Source organism: Diuraphis noxia, unplaced genomic scaffold, assembly GCF_037042655.1.
Source record: "Diuraphis noxia isolate RWA-SAM2 unplaced genomic scaffold, SU_Dnox_SAM2 contig0002, whole genome shotgun sequence".
NCBI classification, from domain to species: Eukaryota; Metazoa; Arthropoda; class Insecta; order Hemiptera; family Aphididae; genus Diuraphis; species Diuraphis noxia.
Window position 1 is genome coordinate 39,743,681 of NW_028301712.1, and position 17,948 is coordinate 39,761,628.

Sequence of the window (17,948 nt, forward strand, 5' to 3'; positions counted from 1 at the left end):
GCCAGGTGCGCTCTTATTTGGTACGGAGTATAGTGAGTTTTAGGAAAACAGTGCCATCTATTATTCAGTTTTAATGATGACTATGCATAATATAATATAATAACAACTTGGCAATATTTTAAATATAAATTTGATATTTTGATAGTTTTTAGGTACAAACAAGCTTTGGAAATTTTTTTTTTCGCATTATTTTTTTATTTTTATTTTTGTTTATTATAAGTGTGTACTGATGCATTCTCGTAATAATGTAATACGATATAAATATATAATAGACATTAGTGCATCACTTTTATTATGGTCTTGACATGGAAACTGAATTGGTCCATATTCTGAAAAGAAATTTTCCAAAGTGAGTTCAAACAATTTCCAATTTCCTGTAGATTATAGAAAAGTAAATATTTTATAACAAATCATTAACAATGTAAAAATGTTAACTCTAACAATAGCAACATCCGGTGAGATTGAGTATGTAGACACCATATCTTCCGGAAGAAAATGATCAGCACGTACAAATTGCATAACAGAGTATTTGCAAATATACTTTTTGATCGCCAAATTCCATGCCAAAGAATTGTTCTTTGGAACTTTAAATAGAGAAATCTTCGGATTTTTTTACGCTTGAACATCCCAGAAAGAACACTTCCTTACTTTCATTTTAAATTTTCAAATGTAAATCTAAAATCTAAAATGTCTAGTATCGAACTGCCGATTACCGAATATTAAAAATCAAATAATAATTATAAATGAATAAATGATGTCTTGTTACAATTGTTTAAAAAAGAATTTTCTATGGCTACAATTAATCTATAAAAATGTTCATTAGGATGAATTAATTTTCCCTTTGATTTAAGGTTACCTAGTAAAAGCTGCTTCAGATTTGCTTAAATACGTTTTTTCTAGAAATATTTTATCATCATAAATGATGATGGCATTGTTCTTTACTTAAAAACCGAAATTTTGATTTCGGTTTCGGTTTTGGATATCGGTTTCTAAAGTTTTTGATTTCGGTTTTAATTTTTCAATAGGTACCGGTATTACGAAATTTCGGTTTCGGTTTCGATTTTGAATACCGGTTTCTAAATTTTTCGATTTCGGTTCAATTTCTCAATACTGGTATTACGAAATTTCGGTTTCGGTTTTGGTTTCGATTTTGGATACTGGTTTTGAAATTTTACGATTTCGGTTTCAACTTTCCAATATCGATATTAGGAAATTAAGGTTTTGATTTCGGTTTTGTATGCTGGTTTCTACATTTTTAAAAACAGATTTAAAGCAGACTTTAAATTATAATTATAAATAGTTTTATTATAAAAAAAGCCATTTTCTTTTTTATAAGTAAAAAAAATCTGTCATCAAAACCAAATTGTGATTTAACTAGAGAAAGATATCTTTTTATTGTAGATGACTGTTGACGTGCTAACATCATATTATTTAAATTATCAACCATCATTCACGCTATGCTAAAAATAGACATATTCCCATGATAATCAAAATCAAGTCCCGAGTAATAAACTTCATAAAAATTAGTTCACTGCTGTCTGCTCCTGAGAAGTATACTATGAAAACTTTTTTTTTTTATATGAAATATACAATCTGTAGTCTGTACCCTAAGACACAATAAGAATATGGGCTAATACACTTGACACTTTCTATTGACTTTTTTTTAAAATTTTTTTTTAACTATTTATTTAACCGTAATTTTTTTAAGTTGTTTAGGAGATCTCTGCACCATTTTCTTTTTAGTCATTCATAAACACTTATAGAACTAATAAATTATGATTATATTAAAATGGTACTCACCACTAGATTGCGTAACAGTACCTACTTTGGTTCTAAATAAATAAAATGATCATTTATAATATTATCATAGGTTAGCTACTTAGGTTATTTTTATTTATTTTTTTGGGAGAAGTTTTCTGGCCTTTAAGACCATCCCGTAAAATAAATTTCCCTCCATCTTATTCTGTCTTCAGCTATTTCTCTCCAGTTTGCTCTTGGGTCAACTGCTTTAATTTCTCTCTTCATAATAGCCACCTATTTTATTAATTTATCTGCAATGAAATATGAATTATATTATTTATTTTATAATAAGAATTTTCACCATGACGATGTAAATTTATAATAATGATGATAATTGTGGAATATAAAATAATATTATACACAATTTCAAGTTTTTATTTAAAATGGTTAAGCGTTTTGTATCATATTCAATCAAATATTAGAAATTCGAGAATTGCGTAAAAAAGTCGAAATTAGTAATTTTGAGTGGCCATTAGCTACCTACTATAAATTGGAGATTCAATAATATAGATTTTTCTGCAGTGAGATTTATAGGGAGCTGTTTTTAATTTATTTTAAAGTAGTACATAAATATATATTAAATCAGAGAGTTGTAATATTATTACTATTTACAAATTATAATATTATCGCAATTAATAATTGAAAAAGTTTCGATCGTAATTATTTTAAATACGCGACATTTCTTACAAATGATGCAGTCGTATCCCTTATACTTGCGAAAGCGCACGCATAATATATTACAACGTACCTAGTCTCGAAAAAAAATCATTTTATTGGCCGTCGTATTTTTTTTATCTTGGGAAGCATAAAAACAAAAAAAAAAACCATTATTCGTGTGACCTCCGGTTTTTAGCAGACGACTGAATAACTTCAACGTTTTATAATACGCAAAATTTATATTGTTATAGAAAAAATTACCGGTAGATAATACGATAAGTTGGATAATGGATATTTTTTTTCAATAATTAAAATAGTCTATTCTTTAAGTATACTAAATATTATATCCGATTCTGGAATTTTGAATTATGTACTTAGTACTTATATAAAACTTTTCAAAAGGATAATCCAATAAATAGTTTAAAGTTAAAAGGGAGATTCTCGTTTGAAAACCAGAGATTTGTATCTCCACAGGACACTCCTAATGCAGGGTCTACACACGACAAGAAATCAAAACAAAATTTAAACTCAACTTTTCCCAACATAGACGGGACAATCAAAATGTTATAGAAACAAACAAAAACCGCTCTGTGTGGACCCGAAATTAATCAGCACAAAATATCAGGGCTTGAAACCTATTGAAAAAATTTTGATTTCGGTTTTGGATATCGGTTTCTAAAATTTTTGATTTCGGTTTTAATTTTTTAATACCGGTATTACGAAATTTCGGTTTCGATTTCGATTTTGGATACCGGTTTCTAAATTTTTCGATTTCGGTTCAATTTCTCAATACTGGTATTACGAAATTTCGGTTTCGGTTTCGATTTTGGATACCGGTTTTGAAATTTTACGATTTCGGTTTCAACTTTCCAATATCGATATTAGGAAATTAAGGTTTTGATTTCGGTTTTGTATGCTGGTTTCTACATTTTTAAAAACAGATTTAAAGCAGACTCTAAATTATAATTATAAATAGTTTTATTATACCTAAATAGTTAAATACTTAATAAGATTTATTAATTTTCGATAAAAATTAATTTTATACTACAAATTTTAAATTACAAGCTTTAAGGAACCTAGAACAAAATTATTTCAATGGTTTAAACTTTAAAGATAGTACCTACATTTATCACTAAACTATATTTTTTCTGATGCAAACCTTCTCCCTGTTCTGATTTTTTTTTTTATATACATTTTATGAATAACAATGAAATAATACTAGATTGTTTTAATGACAAAATAAATACATATATACCTAGAGTAAAAAAAGACTATAAATTCACAATAATATAGTATTTTCACACTTGAATTTTTTTTTTTGGATAGTTAAACACAAATTTATGAACACTGAAAATTATAAAAATTAAAACATAATTTTAACTATTTATAACAGAAAAAAATTATGGTTCCTGTTACCTATAATAATCAACTATTATAATTAATTATTATTGCAAGTACTATTTTATATTACCAGTTACCACATTGTCTTATACCAAAGCCAATATATAATTTTTTTAAAGACACATATACGGGCCTTCGTCTGTCAAATGTGCTGCCGATAAATAATTAATATTATTTATTATTCATTACTACCTATTATAATTTATAATAAAACAACTATATTAATTTTTCAAATAATGAAATGGTTATCAATATTTTAATCATGATCCCATGGGTGTATCAATTCGATTTACGTACATTTTAAAATAATTTACGTTAATTAAAAAAAAAGCATTATTTAAAATATTAAAATTAAAAAAATTGAGATGTGATAATAACGGTTTCCAACTTTTTCCGATTTCGGTTTTGAATTTAATACCGGTATCAAATTTTTTGCGGTTTCGGTTTTAAATTATAATACCGGTATTCAATTTTTTTCGGTTTTGGTTTAAGATTATAATACCGGTATTCAATTTTTTCGGTTTTGGTTTTAGATTATAATACCGGTATTCAATTTTTTCGATTTCGGTTTTGACTTTAATACCGGTATCCAAATTTTTACGGTTTCGGTTTTAGATTACAATACCGGTATCCAATTTTTTTCGGTTTCGTTTTTGATTTTGATTTCTGTTTCGGTTTCGGTTTTTAACGGTTTCGGTGGAGTACGATTGCGCGCGGTGCCGGAATAACAAAGAACATGCTTTTGACTATTCAAAAGTGTACGATTGCGCGTGAAATTGGATGCGACGTTGCCGATTTATTATTAAAATTTAAAATAATTATCATTATTAAAAAATTATAAAAAAATTTGTTATTTGTCGTATATGTTGTTATTGTATTTATTTCTAATAACATTATAAACGTGGCATCACGTGTCAATTAATCAGTCAAAAATAGTACAAAAAGTTAAAAATAGTACAAATAGTTACAAAAAATAACAGATACTTTATATTCACACTTAATCTACCTAAAAAGTTCGGATATTTACCATGCACCTATAATCTGTATATTTGGCAACGTTGCTTAGAAGCAAAAATAATTTAGCAAGCGCAATCGTACACCTAAAAAGGTACCGTTGATAAGGACCGCGTGCAATCGTATTACAGCCAACGGTTTATACCGATTTCTGAAACCGGTTTTGAAATCGGTTTCAAGCCCTCCAAAATATTCTCGAGAATTATTTTAAAATAATATGTGCAACCTTAAAGTATACATAAAAATTCATAAGATCGGAATTTCAAAAAACACATTAAAACGGAAGTGAGAATGCTTGGTGAATTATCCATCATCATCCTGAGTACAGTTAAATGCTATAAGACTTATAACTAGAGCTCGGATGTTAATGACCAAAATGTCATTATAATATGCATTTAAAAAAGTCAAAATATGCAATTAAATGCCATAAACTATATTAAATACACTTAATTTTTCTTAATTTTTTTTATTTATGTAAAAAAATGGTTAATATTAATTCAAAAAAAAGTATATACTTTTTTAAATGTGTATTTAAAATTACTTTATTACAAAATACACGGCAGCTATTAAATATGAAAAAAAAAAAATTAATTAGATTCCGATCTATTCAAATCAAATCTTACATAGGTTTAGTACTTTAAGTACCAGGATTACACTGTATAACAATTATTTTATGATATTTCAAAATTAGAAAGATTTTTGACGATCTGATGATACCTAATGTTTTATAAATCAAAAACGACCGCTCCGCTCCGAGTTTAACGGTGCAAACTTCAATTCAACATTGTTGTCAGTTTCCATAGCCACTGCGGCACTGCGCCGCTGGCTTATAAATACCTATCTAACCTTTAAATTGTATGAGTGTGTTACTCATAAATTCAATAAGATTAGTCATGATTTTTTTATTGAAATATAACAAATTAACGATGAAAAATGAAAAATGATAATAATATGTATTTAATATTATATTTATAATTTATAATAATATAAAAATGACAAATATGCAAAAGAATAAGTTTACATATTAGCAATTTAGACTTCATGAATCGAATTTGTATCATACTCAGGTATAATTCTGGGTTCGCGAAAAAATATGCTAAGTCATAAACATCCAAGCTCTAGGTAGGTATAATGTAACATAATTTTAATAAATGTAGATATACAAATGCCATGATACAAATTATAACCATAACGAAGATTAATTACTTATAAAAATTATAATTGAATAAGCAAGCCTGGGCAAGTTCATGATAATTTTTAACTGAGTTAAGTTAAGTTAATGGAAAACATTTTAAAAAGTTTAAAGTTAATAGTTAATCTAATTCTTTTTTTAACTCAGTGAAGTTAAAAGTTATATGAACATTTTCAATTAACTTATTAACTTAAGTTAAGTTATTTTTTTTATTTTTTTATATATATAATATCTATATAAATAATAAAAATCCTAAATATTATTGACCACAGGAAATAGCCAATAGCTTTTCTATATATAGGTATTGAATTAATATAATCATGTAATAAGTATGAAAAAAATACAAAATTGAAAATGCCGAAACAAATACAATCTTTTGATTTATTAACACACTAATACAGACAACTGACAAGTATTATATATTTTTTTTAAATTATTAAATAAAAATAACATGGTATTTAAGAATGTACTCTGAATACTTTTTCAGGAAACTAAAAGTCTAAAACTGTTTGAGAATATAGCCAACTATATACTTCATTATATTTATTATTTAATTATTTATAAATTAACTTAACTCGAATTTGATTAAAAGTAACTCGTTATTTATTAAGTTTATATCAATTAAAATAAGTTAAGTTAAAAATTAAGTTTATGAAAATTAAATTTTAAAAAGTTAAGTTAAAAGTTAAAATCAACTTAACTTTTAACTTTTTAACGCGTTTATGCCCAGACTTGTGAATAAGTAACTAATATTAACAAAACTCGCACAACTGAAGAATACGAGTAATATTATATAATTTTTTTTTTTATTTATAAAGTTTTCTTGACAAAGTCATCTTTTTTAGATTCTGAACGAAGTGATGAATGTATTGATTTTACAATGATGTATGTTTATTTATTTTTTGTGTCTGTGTACAGCATAACTAGTCGAAATAATGCTTTGATTTCAAACTTTGGGGGTGGTTTCCGATGTAAAATTGAATATCCTTGGTGATTATACAAGTCAAAAGTAAACATTTTCCAACAGTTTTCAAAAAAATCGCGAAAAACAAAAAAAAATTACAGAAAACCGGGAATTTTTACGCAAAACCAGTTTTCGACCAAATCGATTTTTTTATATGGTTGTAATTTAAGAACTAATCACTGTAAATACTTGAAATTTTCACCAAATGTTTATGTTAGTGATATCTATATACAGTTTAAATTTTTGACTTTTTTGAGTTATTTATAGACCACTGAAATTTTCAATGTTTTTGAGAATTTTTTTTTGAAGTGCCGTGCCGGTAAAAAAATGTTGGGCGACCAAAAAAATTTAATACAAGGTTCCTTATGAGTTGTTCTTATTGTAGCTAAAAAAAATTGTAAGTCACAATTATTTTTTATGAGCGTTTATACTTCAAATTTTTACGAAATCTGTAGAAAACGCGAAAATTTGCAAGTACCTAATTTTTAAGTTGTAAAAATCTTAAAAATTTTTGTGTTTATAACTAAAGATTAAAAATACAACACTAGGTTTTCCTTCAAGTAGCTATAGAGCAATTTCGAAGCATCATTATAGGAAAAATTTTAAGTGCATTTGAATTTTAAATTTTTACGAAATAGCTTAACGATAACGATTTATCTTGAAACGATTTTAAATATTTGTTATTATTCAAAAAATATAAGTCGTAGATACTTGAAAATTTTACCAGTTATTTAGATTGGCATTTTCTTTACATTATTTAATTTTCAAAATATTTTGACTTTTTTGAGATATTTATAGACAACTGAAATTTTTGATAAAAATTTTTTGGCCCAATCAAAATATTTGAAAATTTAATACAAAGTTTCTCATAAGTTATTCTTATAGTGATTAAAAAATTATAAGAATACATATGCACAATTTTTTTTGATTAGCATTTGAAGTTTAAATTTTGACTAAATACGTAAAAATTAAGGCAATGTTCAAATTATCTATGATATAAATTCATAAAAGTTTTTCTTTTTAATTTTAAGATTTGAGAATTTAATACAAGGTTTATAATATATTTTTACAATAGCAGTGGAAAAATAAAAGAAATATATAGCCACAATTTTTTTTTACAAGCATTCAAATTTTAATTTTGACAACATACGTAAAAATCACGAAAATTCGTATATTGTTTTATCCTAGAAATTCATAAAAAAATTTCCTTTTATATCTAAGATTTGAAAATTCAATACAAGGCTCCTAAAATATTTTTACAATAGCAGTTGAAAAATAAAAGAAATGCATATTCACATTTTTTTTTACGAGCATTTAAATTTTGACAACATAGGTACGTAAAAAGCACGAAAATTTGCAAATTATTTTAAGCTAGAAATGCATAAAAAATTTTCTTTTTAAATCTAAGATTTTTTGATTTTTATAATAAATTTACAATCTGTTCTTAACTAGAACAATAAGCAAATGTGCATAGGGTATTTACATATGAATTTTTTGAGGGAAAGAGCCACCCATTGGTGACACTAACTATTTTGTGTTCACAAATTTTTAAGTTAAGCTAATTTTAATTTTGAGACAGAAGGTCCCGACACCATCTTCGCTTAAGCCGTCTGGGTGGATTACCTGGAATGGACAAGGTAGATAGTTTTTTAATAAGAGGATTAGGATGAAGAGGTAGTTTGGTGTGAAATCTTTTGTAGTAGCATTTTGCTTCGTCAAGTACTGTTGTTATTCTTAGATCGTTATGGAGCGTAACATTGGATACACTGGTAGAGGCATTTGTGATTTTTCTTTGGGCAATGTTTTGAAAAGCTTGAATTTTTTGTATATTTGATTTTTTTGCACTACCCCAGAGCTGGAGCCCGTAGGTCTAGATGGGTTTTAGAAGAGCTTTATATATTAGTAATTTGACATTTAGGTTAGTGTGTGTGTTTCTGTGTAGCAATGAGCTTAGTGTGCGTAATCGATTGTTTAATTGTAGCCTTTTTTATTTTATGTGTGGAGCCCATGTAAGTCGCCGGTCTAAAAGAAGCCCTAGATATTTTACTGTTTGGGAAGGGGTAATTTAGATTCCGTAAAGATTAACGTTTGGGCACGGAACCTTTTTTAGACTGAATGTCGTGTGAAAGGATTTATCTTGGTTTACTTTGACTCTCCAATTAGTATACCATTTTTCCATAAGATGTAAATCTAAGATTTGAACATTTTTAATAATCTGTAATATATCCTAGACAGATAAACCGTCTCCGTTCAGAATCGTTTTTCGTATACAATGATACCTATCATTGCATTCAAAATTTCAAATTTAACCTACCGTAATCAGAGGTCCACCCCACCCTCTAATGTACAGCAGAGCGATACCCACTTTCCTGCTTTTTTTATTTTGTATCGAGAGCCAGAGAAGGAACCGCGTTAGCATTACTTCTCCTCTGACTTCCATCGTTTATTAATTACAAATTACAATTACATCAACAATTATTAGCGGTGGGACAATCCCCCACTTACTAATATTACAAAATAATTTTTCAAGTTATGGGTACAATACTGGGAGGCGCTGCCTCCCTAGGTGCCTTCGGCTACAATAAATGACAAAGTCATCTAAACTTACTAAACTTAGGTTTAGGTATAATGTACAACATTTCTAGCTATTTATAAAAACGATATTAACATAATATGTAGTAAATAATTAGGTTTAGCGATATACATTAATAGATTTAAGATAGTATTATAAGCAATGAACGATCTACAATAGTATTTTCTTTGAAGATATAATCTAATTTAGGACGTCATGAGGACGATCACATTTTAGTATTCGATTGATGGGTCCGACATATAACCCGAAATGTTGTGAACCGCTTGCTTTGCGTAGATGACAAAAGAATATATAAATTAATAATTATAACATTGATTACCTACCATTTTTGTTATTAGATTTCAAATGTTGTATAGATCAAATCTCTTGAATCAGCTATTGTCTATTTAGCTTCTAAAATACTTCAGAAACGAAATATTTAGGGGATTTGGGTTCAGACTAAAAATAGATTAAATCAAATTAGTTCTATATAAAAATATGAAAACTAGTAAAGTTCAGTTGTTAGGAAATAATATATTTATTTCATGTAAGTAATACCAGTAATACCACTATACATTGTTCATTTGGTAGTATATTACACTTGAACACAATAATATTGTATTTTGGTATCACGGTTCATATATTTAGTGTTTACTAATTATTGCTCCAAATCACAAAAAGCGGCCAACTACCTTTTTTGAAAAATAAATCAATATATAACATAAATTTATTTGAACACACCTATATTATGTTTAATCATCTTATTATTATTTTATGAGCAAGAACTAGGAACCCATAACAATAGGATTTTTTTATGGGTTTGTGTCCATTTCTTAGTTTTTTTAGTTATACTTTTTAAAATTTTTTAATTGGATTTTAAAAGATCTTCACAACTATTTATATGAAACCCTCAAGCCTCCCCCCACCCAAAAAAAAAATTATATTTTTAAGATAAAATAATTAACAAAGTTATTAGTCACTTATCTCACAAACATTTTTTAACCAATTATTTAAATATTTAGACATGATTATTGATTATTGATGAAATTTATTTTATTTTGTTTTGTTCATTGAATTAAAAAATACAACTTTTGAAACTTATTCTTATAAAAATTAAAATGTAAAACTAATGATTTAAAATGTTTGTATTTCCTTAGAATTCAGAAATAGTTTGAACTGAACAATAGATCATATCACCAAGGCCGTATTTAAGGGTGGCGGAGGGCATTCGCCCCCTCATCACTAGTACTTTTTCTATAAAATACATTGATTTTATTAAAACAATTTCCGTTTGATAAATATCGTAAATCGTAATGATATCGTACTTAACATAATAAGACTTATATATTTTTGTAGATTGAAAACATGGTTACGTTCCAGAATAAGCCAAAATCGCTTAACCGGTTTGGCTTTGCTGCATGTTCACAGCCATATTGTTATATCAGTTGATGATAATATAATCGACAAATTTTCTAAAATGAAGAAAAGGAAAATTGAATTTGTTATTTGAGAATTTCAGTATTTGACTACCTACCAACCTCATGTTGGTATATATTTGCTATATATAAATATTAAATCAATATTTAATAATTAAATCTGGTATTACTCATATTTTTATTTATTTACGTCATTACGTGAAAAAAGAAAAATTAGTTTCCCTCCCTCTCCCATGGTCTTGACTCAAATACGCCATTGCATATCACTATAATGAAACAAATGTTGAAGATGATGTTGATGATTTTAAGAAATTCCTACAAAACAATTTCAACATAATATGCAATCAAAACTCCTGTGTGCCAAGTTCTTCTCAAGACTCTAATAATACTACATTAATAAGACACTTGGAAGAGTTTTCGAAATCTAATAAAATAAAATATAAGGAATATTTTAGTTAAAAAGTCATTAGTTTTGGGCTTAGCAAAAATATGAGATGCCAGAATTGTTTGAATTAGCAAGACCAGCCACACAAGTATTATTGTATTTAAATATTAAATTATTAGCAGCTAAGAACATTTTTTAATTATTATTATTTGTTATAAATAAATCATTATATTAATTAAAATATAACCTGCACGGTTCCTGGATTATATTCAAATTTGAATACAAAAACTTACGCTGAAGCTACCAGCAACAAAAATATCTCCAATTCTCCACGGAACATTTTTCTGTTTCATTCTTGCATTTCATTTCAAACTTAAATTCAATTATCAGTCCACTAATTTCACTTCTCTCTTCAGTTTTAAATGGTATCTCCCCCTAATCATTGTCGTAATCTTTTTTCTCATTAAAAGGTATCTATTCGCTTTCTTTTCTTATATTTCCTTCATTTTATATATAAATAGTTTTTATTCTAAATAAGTTTAGAAGTATTCATACAATATCAATCAGTTTTTTTGATTTGCGGTAAACATAATAATTACATTGTACTACAAATGTTGTATTATGTTTTAATTTCTAAATTAATTACTTTTTTTTTGGTGAGCGGTGAGTGTATAAAGAATCTTCTCAAGATTAACATTTATATTATCAGATTAGAGAAGTTCAATTGGAAAAGATATAGGTACTTGAAAACTTATTGATAATCCGAGGAAATAGTCATTGAGTTTTACAATTAAGATTAAAAATTTTGAAAAATCTTATTTTATAATTTTAATTTTTTTTTTTATAGTACCTATATTACCTACTATATAACTTATTACTAGTAACATTCATATAGATTAAGTTGTCTATATGTGTATTGCTATGTATAGTAAAAAATACAAGCATAAATGTTATTTACCTATACGGCTATACCTACGGCTATACCTATATTAGTTATATAAAATTATAATGTAAGAATTTCTAAGTTGATAAGTGTAAAGTCTTAAATAATCAAAGTCAAGCAAACTAAAGATTTTTTTCTATATCTCTTCATTTAAATGTCATCAGCAAGGTCTTTTTCAATGTCTTTTTCAATTATTTTTTTAGGGCTCGGATTTATATGTAATAAAAAAATCATAATATGTAAATATATAATATGTATTCGTAATAAAAATCACTTTATATGTGATTAAAAAATTAAAATATAAAATACAAAAAAATTGTGATAAAATATCACTATATTCATGATACAACCACCTTCTCCAATAGGAGACATAATGTGCGGTCTTGGAGTGGGACTTAGTTGTTAACCAGATGACGCTTTCGGATAAGATCACGTAGAACCACAATTATTTTTTGCACTTTGCTATGAATCGAACTGTTGACTCTATGGTCCGGCACCACTCCTGGCCCACAGTTATTTTTTAACGTTATAAACAAGGTGGATTTATATATATATATATAAATCCACCTTGGTTATAAAGTTCGGTTATAACGTTATGAGGTTCGTTTTTAATGTTATAAACATTTAATGGTTCTATGTTTCTAACGTTTAAAATGTTCATAATGTTAACCGCTATATTTTCATAACGTTTAAATGAAAAATTTTATAAACGTTTTATAACGGTTAAACACAAAAATTCAATAACTTTTTAATTTATTATAATTACAGCTTTACAAACACTAATTAAAAATGTTATACCTATATACACTATAAAATTATTACACTGCAACTCCAATGGTAATAATTTACACTAATAAACGTTTGATATGTTATTACCTATTTAAATGTTTTTAATTGTATATAATTAAATTATTAAATTATTATTAATAAACATTAAACTCGTTAATACGCTAGTGGAAAAATAATGTATGCGCCGTATGCGGCTTGTGTAAACCGTGACTATATTGTACAGCTAAATCTACATTAGGTTTTTTTTTGTTTTATTCATCAATGTGAATATCTAATTTTAATCAAAATTTAAATAAAAAAATAAAAAATAGTTAAAAAAGTTGAAAATATTTTGAAAATTTTTATAGTGTACAAAAAATGTTAACATAACGTTTGGTTAAAATTTTAAACATCTATTGTTATATGCGTTTTTAAGCTACAAGCTTATAATATTATGTGCATTAAGAATGTGATTATCCTTATAATAATCAAAAACTTAAAAATGTAAAATAACAAACATAATTATGAAATAAAATTTTAAAAAAGTCGTAAATTTTATTATCATATTGATTCACTGAGTCAAGAGGAATTTTTATTCAACTGCTTCATCATATTGTATTTGATTTATCAAATTTATTTTGTCTTAAGTTTCTCATAAAATGTAAATACTTGAAGACAAAATATTTTATATTAGCCGACATTATTAAGTTTTCACTGTCTTTTAAAGTTTAATATAAGCATTGCAGCGGCCACTACGTTAAAATTTGTTTGTGGTGTAAAAGTTACCAGATTCATTAGGCTCTCAAGCTACGTAATACTCCTTTTAAAAACTAAATCGATAAATAATAAATAAATTAAGTACAACATTTTTAATACTATGTTTCTTTCAATTTATAAAAAGTTTATAAACTGAATTCTTTTTACATCGTACCGTAAATTTAAAACTTTTGTATTTATTTTGTTAGTTGAATAGTTGATTATCTGAAAAATTAAATGAAAAATGATTTATAATACCACTTTTTCACTAGGTCTTGGTACATGCAGGCGACATGGCGTATCTTCTTGTAATTCAATAATAATAATAGATACAGACTAAATTCCAGAAAATGGACAAGTTATAAATAACCATATAATATAAAATTATTATATATTTAATATTAAACCTATACTTTTTGTATCAATGCGCACCATTTGAAGTCATAACAGAACGAAATTAAGTTTTTTAATTGTTCTAATATTTTACATATGCATATATTTTTGGAAATTAAATTTTGTAATTTTCGCAAACGTAAAAAGAAGTTTTGTTGTCTAATATTAGTGATATTCTATTTTAAATACATACCTAGCACTTTTTGAATATTCAACGGATTATTAATTTATACGGAATTTTGTTGGTCTGCTATGTAAATTGTACATTTCACTGGTATGAAATCAATTCTGTTTTCGATTACAAATTTTTGGATACAAATATTAAAATATCAAGATGTTAAAAAAATGAGCATAGTACATGTGTGCTTTAAGATATCAATTATTGATACACTATAATAAAATAAAATCTTATGAACAAACCATTGGATACCAAGGATAAGGTTGAATGATTAGAATTATTCAACAATAATTTGTGTGGAATTCAGAATCCTTGGAAAAAATGAATATACGATTAAAAGCAAGAAACTTGAAAAACATTTTAAAAAATAAAATAAAACTTACTTTTTGCATTTTTCAGTTCTAAGTTAAAAACTAAATGAATAAAAAATTTCTTATGCTTATAAATAACTCAAAAACAGTCAAAATATTTTGAAAATTGTATCATGCATGGGAAATTTTCATATCTTGATTATATCTACGAATATTGTTTAAAAATTAAAATAATTCTCTGAAATATCAACAAATTCAATATTAATTAGGTTATATCTTACAATTTTTATTACTAATTTTACTATTAATTTGAATTTAATTGATAAAGTTAATAATAGTTTTAATTTAATATTATTTTATTATAGGGCTTTTCTTTTGTAAAAAATCAAAAGAAATAGATTTCCGACCCTTCGTCGTCGCCTGGTAAGAAGGCGTCCAGCAAAGTATCGATGGTGTCCACAGTGCTACTTGTTGGGGTACCGTCCTTCTTGCGTATAGTAGATGGCATATCGTTTGCCCTTTTACCGGATTTGGCCCAGCTGAAGGCTCTACCCCATGCTTTGACATTTATACTAGTGCCAAAATCACGCCATGATTTCATCTTGGCGGATCTAATTAACTTTACATGATTATTTCTTAGTGCGCTGTATTCCTTGTCGCCGTCACGCCTGGCGCGATTGAGCGTACGCTTGGACTTGGTGAGTTCCTCATTCCACCAGTGAGGTTGTGTGGCGCGTCGACTTCTACTTTTTGTTGTAGGCATTGAACTTTTGGCGGCGTCACTCAACACGCCCACGAGAGATTCGGCATGTGTGTGCAAGTCGCTCGTGCTCTCTATCCTGTGTTTGTTCAATATGATTTCGGTTATGAACTTCTGCCAGTTGGCTTTGTTTGTATTGTATTTCTCGGATCTTTGCACACACCTTGTGCTGCCTTTTGTCAGGCTAATGCAAAAGCCTATGGTGTTGTGGTCACTATCTGTGTTGTCACTGATGCACCAGTCAGTGATCCTGGTGGCCAGGTTTGGTGTGACAAGAGTAATGTCAATGTTGGAAGACCCCATGTTTGTCCTCATGTAGGTGGGTAATGCAGATGGGAGGTTGATCGTTTCCAGTCCGAGATCATCTATCATTTCATCAATGATTCTGCCCCTTTGATCCGTAGTCGGACAGTGTCATCTTTTAGAGTGGCCGTTGCAATCCGCACATATAACTAGCTTGGTGTTAATCGTGGCTATACCCCTGATGATGGACGTAAAATCTGTAGTTGGCTTACTGTATTTGAAGTACGCCGATACAACGACGATGGAGGACTCCTCCCTGCCATCAAGGCTAACCTAGGCCGTCGCCACGTATTTTGATGTAAACTGTGCCAGGCAGATACAGTGTACACGGTCACTGGTAACTATAACAGCCGCACCTGGACTGTCTGGGTGTGCCACCTGCGCACACATTTCAAAACCTGTGATTGCACCTCCATCATGTGTTGGTGGCTCTTGACATAGCACTAAGTCAGTGGAGTCTTTGATACAAATGTCCCTAAGTTGCTCAGTAGCGATTATTTGACCGTTCAGATTTATTTGTGCAATATTTAATTTCTTTTCATTCGGGCTCATTGCGTGCCGAAGTCTGTCCTTCTTAACAGAGCGTTCGTTACACGGTCCCTTGCCTTGCACGAGCTATTTGAAGCCTTGTGTGTACCTTTGCGATTGGCACATTTGATCTTGACGCTTTCACATGCACGCGAGTCACATGCACAATTTTTGCATGTGGGTTTGTCGTCCCTACATTTTAGTGCTGTGTGGCCAAACCTCTGGCAATTGTAGCATTTTGTCAAGGTTTTGTACAACTTGACTTGCACCGACTCATTCCGAGGAATATCTTCTTATTTTCTAGTTTATCAAATTCGTTAGGCGGTGTTTCTAAGACCCAATGCGCTACGTCCTTGTCCTTGGGTCCCGTCTTATGAAGTGCCGTAGTAGCACTGATGTCTGCCTTTGGTTATTTTCAATTCTGGGTTCTGGAATCATAACCCATCCATTAGATCAGCCTCGGTGAGGTCTGACTGAACGTTATAGATTATAACTCTGGGACGTCTCGGGCCCAGTTCCCTTACCTGGTCCGTTTTCCTTAGAACCTCCAACGTGTCATCATCGTCTGGGATTATTATTAAATTTGAGCGACCCTTTATGACATTTACTCGTGGTACCTTCGTCTTGCTCATTACAGGCTGCCATACCTCCTTCCTGACCTCCTCTACCTTGCCGGGTTCGTACACCAGCTCAAAGCGTGGCCCGGTGGGAGTGTTTCGACTTTTGGTCAATGCAATTTTGCTGTTTTCTCGCTTGGCTTTGGCATTTGGCCTCTCAGTGGGCCGAGCCTTTCGTACAGTAACTGGTGCTGGGACTGGTTCTTTGACCACGTCCGCAAACGCTCTGGGCGCCTGCCTCAGGGTCTCTAGTTCTGCGGCAAGCTCTTCATTTCTGCGGGTAAGCATCATATTCTCCGCATTAATTTCGGTTACCTTTTCGGAGGCCGTGTTGAAGATGCGCATTACGTCAGACGTACGTGCAGTCTCACTGGTCTCCAACGCACCTGTGAGCCTAGAGTTCTCGATGCACACTTCCGTGAACATTGCACGGATTCGTTGTAGCCGGCTTGTCAGCCCTTCGGCTATAGTTTTAGAGATCTTTCTCTTTTCAACTTCGGACAATATGGTCGTCTCGGACCATCCCAACAGTGCGCTGAGCTCTTTGACCATGTCTTTGCTATTAATGCATGTCCTAGATTTTTTGGTCTCAGCAAAACCCGCTGTAGACGGTGAGCCTGGTACGCGCTTAATCCCCTTGTTGTTATCGGCCTGAGACTCCATGACGCAGTCATGATCTTCTTCGTCCGAGGCATCACCGCGTAGTCTAAGTATTTCAGATACGCAAGGGGGTGCTTCTAATCGTCCCTGGTTGCGTGCCTTAGGCACGTCTGTCTCAGCAGTAGTGTGTTTGAACGCCTGGCTGGACACGTTCTTAGCGCAGTTGCTGGATGATGACCGACGGGAGCCCGCTTGCTCACCCCCGCCTGCCGGTTCTTTGACTTCCGATCCCTCCGATGAGGGCGTCAAAGCGATTTGATCATTGCTGGTGTTTATCATGTTGGTTAATAGGGGCGCTGCATCTGGTAGC

General features: G+C 29.5%; 1 protein-coding gene and 1 long non-coding RNA gene across 2 annotated transcripts; one reads left to right on the plus strand and one right to left on the minus strand.

Annotated features, from left to right (window-relative positions):
* Positions 1–165: 165 nt before the first annotated feature.
* LOC149058440 (uncharacterized) lies at positions 166–11,132 on the plus strand. The gene is made up of 2 exons (XR_016190473.1): positions 166–349; positions 10,957–11,132. It is a non-coding gene; the product is annotated as an uncharacterized LOC149058440 (long non-coding RNA).
* Positions 11,133–15,155: 4,023 nt separating this feature from the next.
* Positions 15,156–15,902, minus strand: LOC149058441 (uncharacterized). Its single transcript, XM_089218375.1, has one exon. The coding sequence runs from the start codon at positions 15,900–15,902 to the stop codon at positions 15,156–15,158; it is 747 nt and encodes a 248-aa protein (XP_089074501.1).
* Between the last annotated feature and the right edge of the window lie 2,046 nt (positions 15,903–17,948).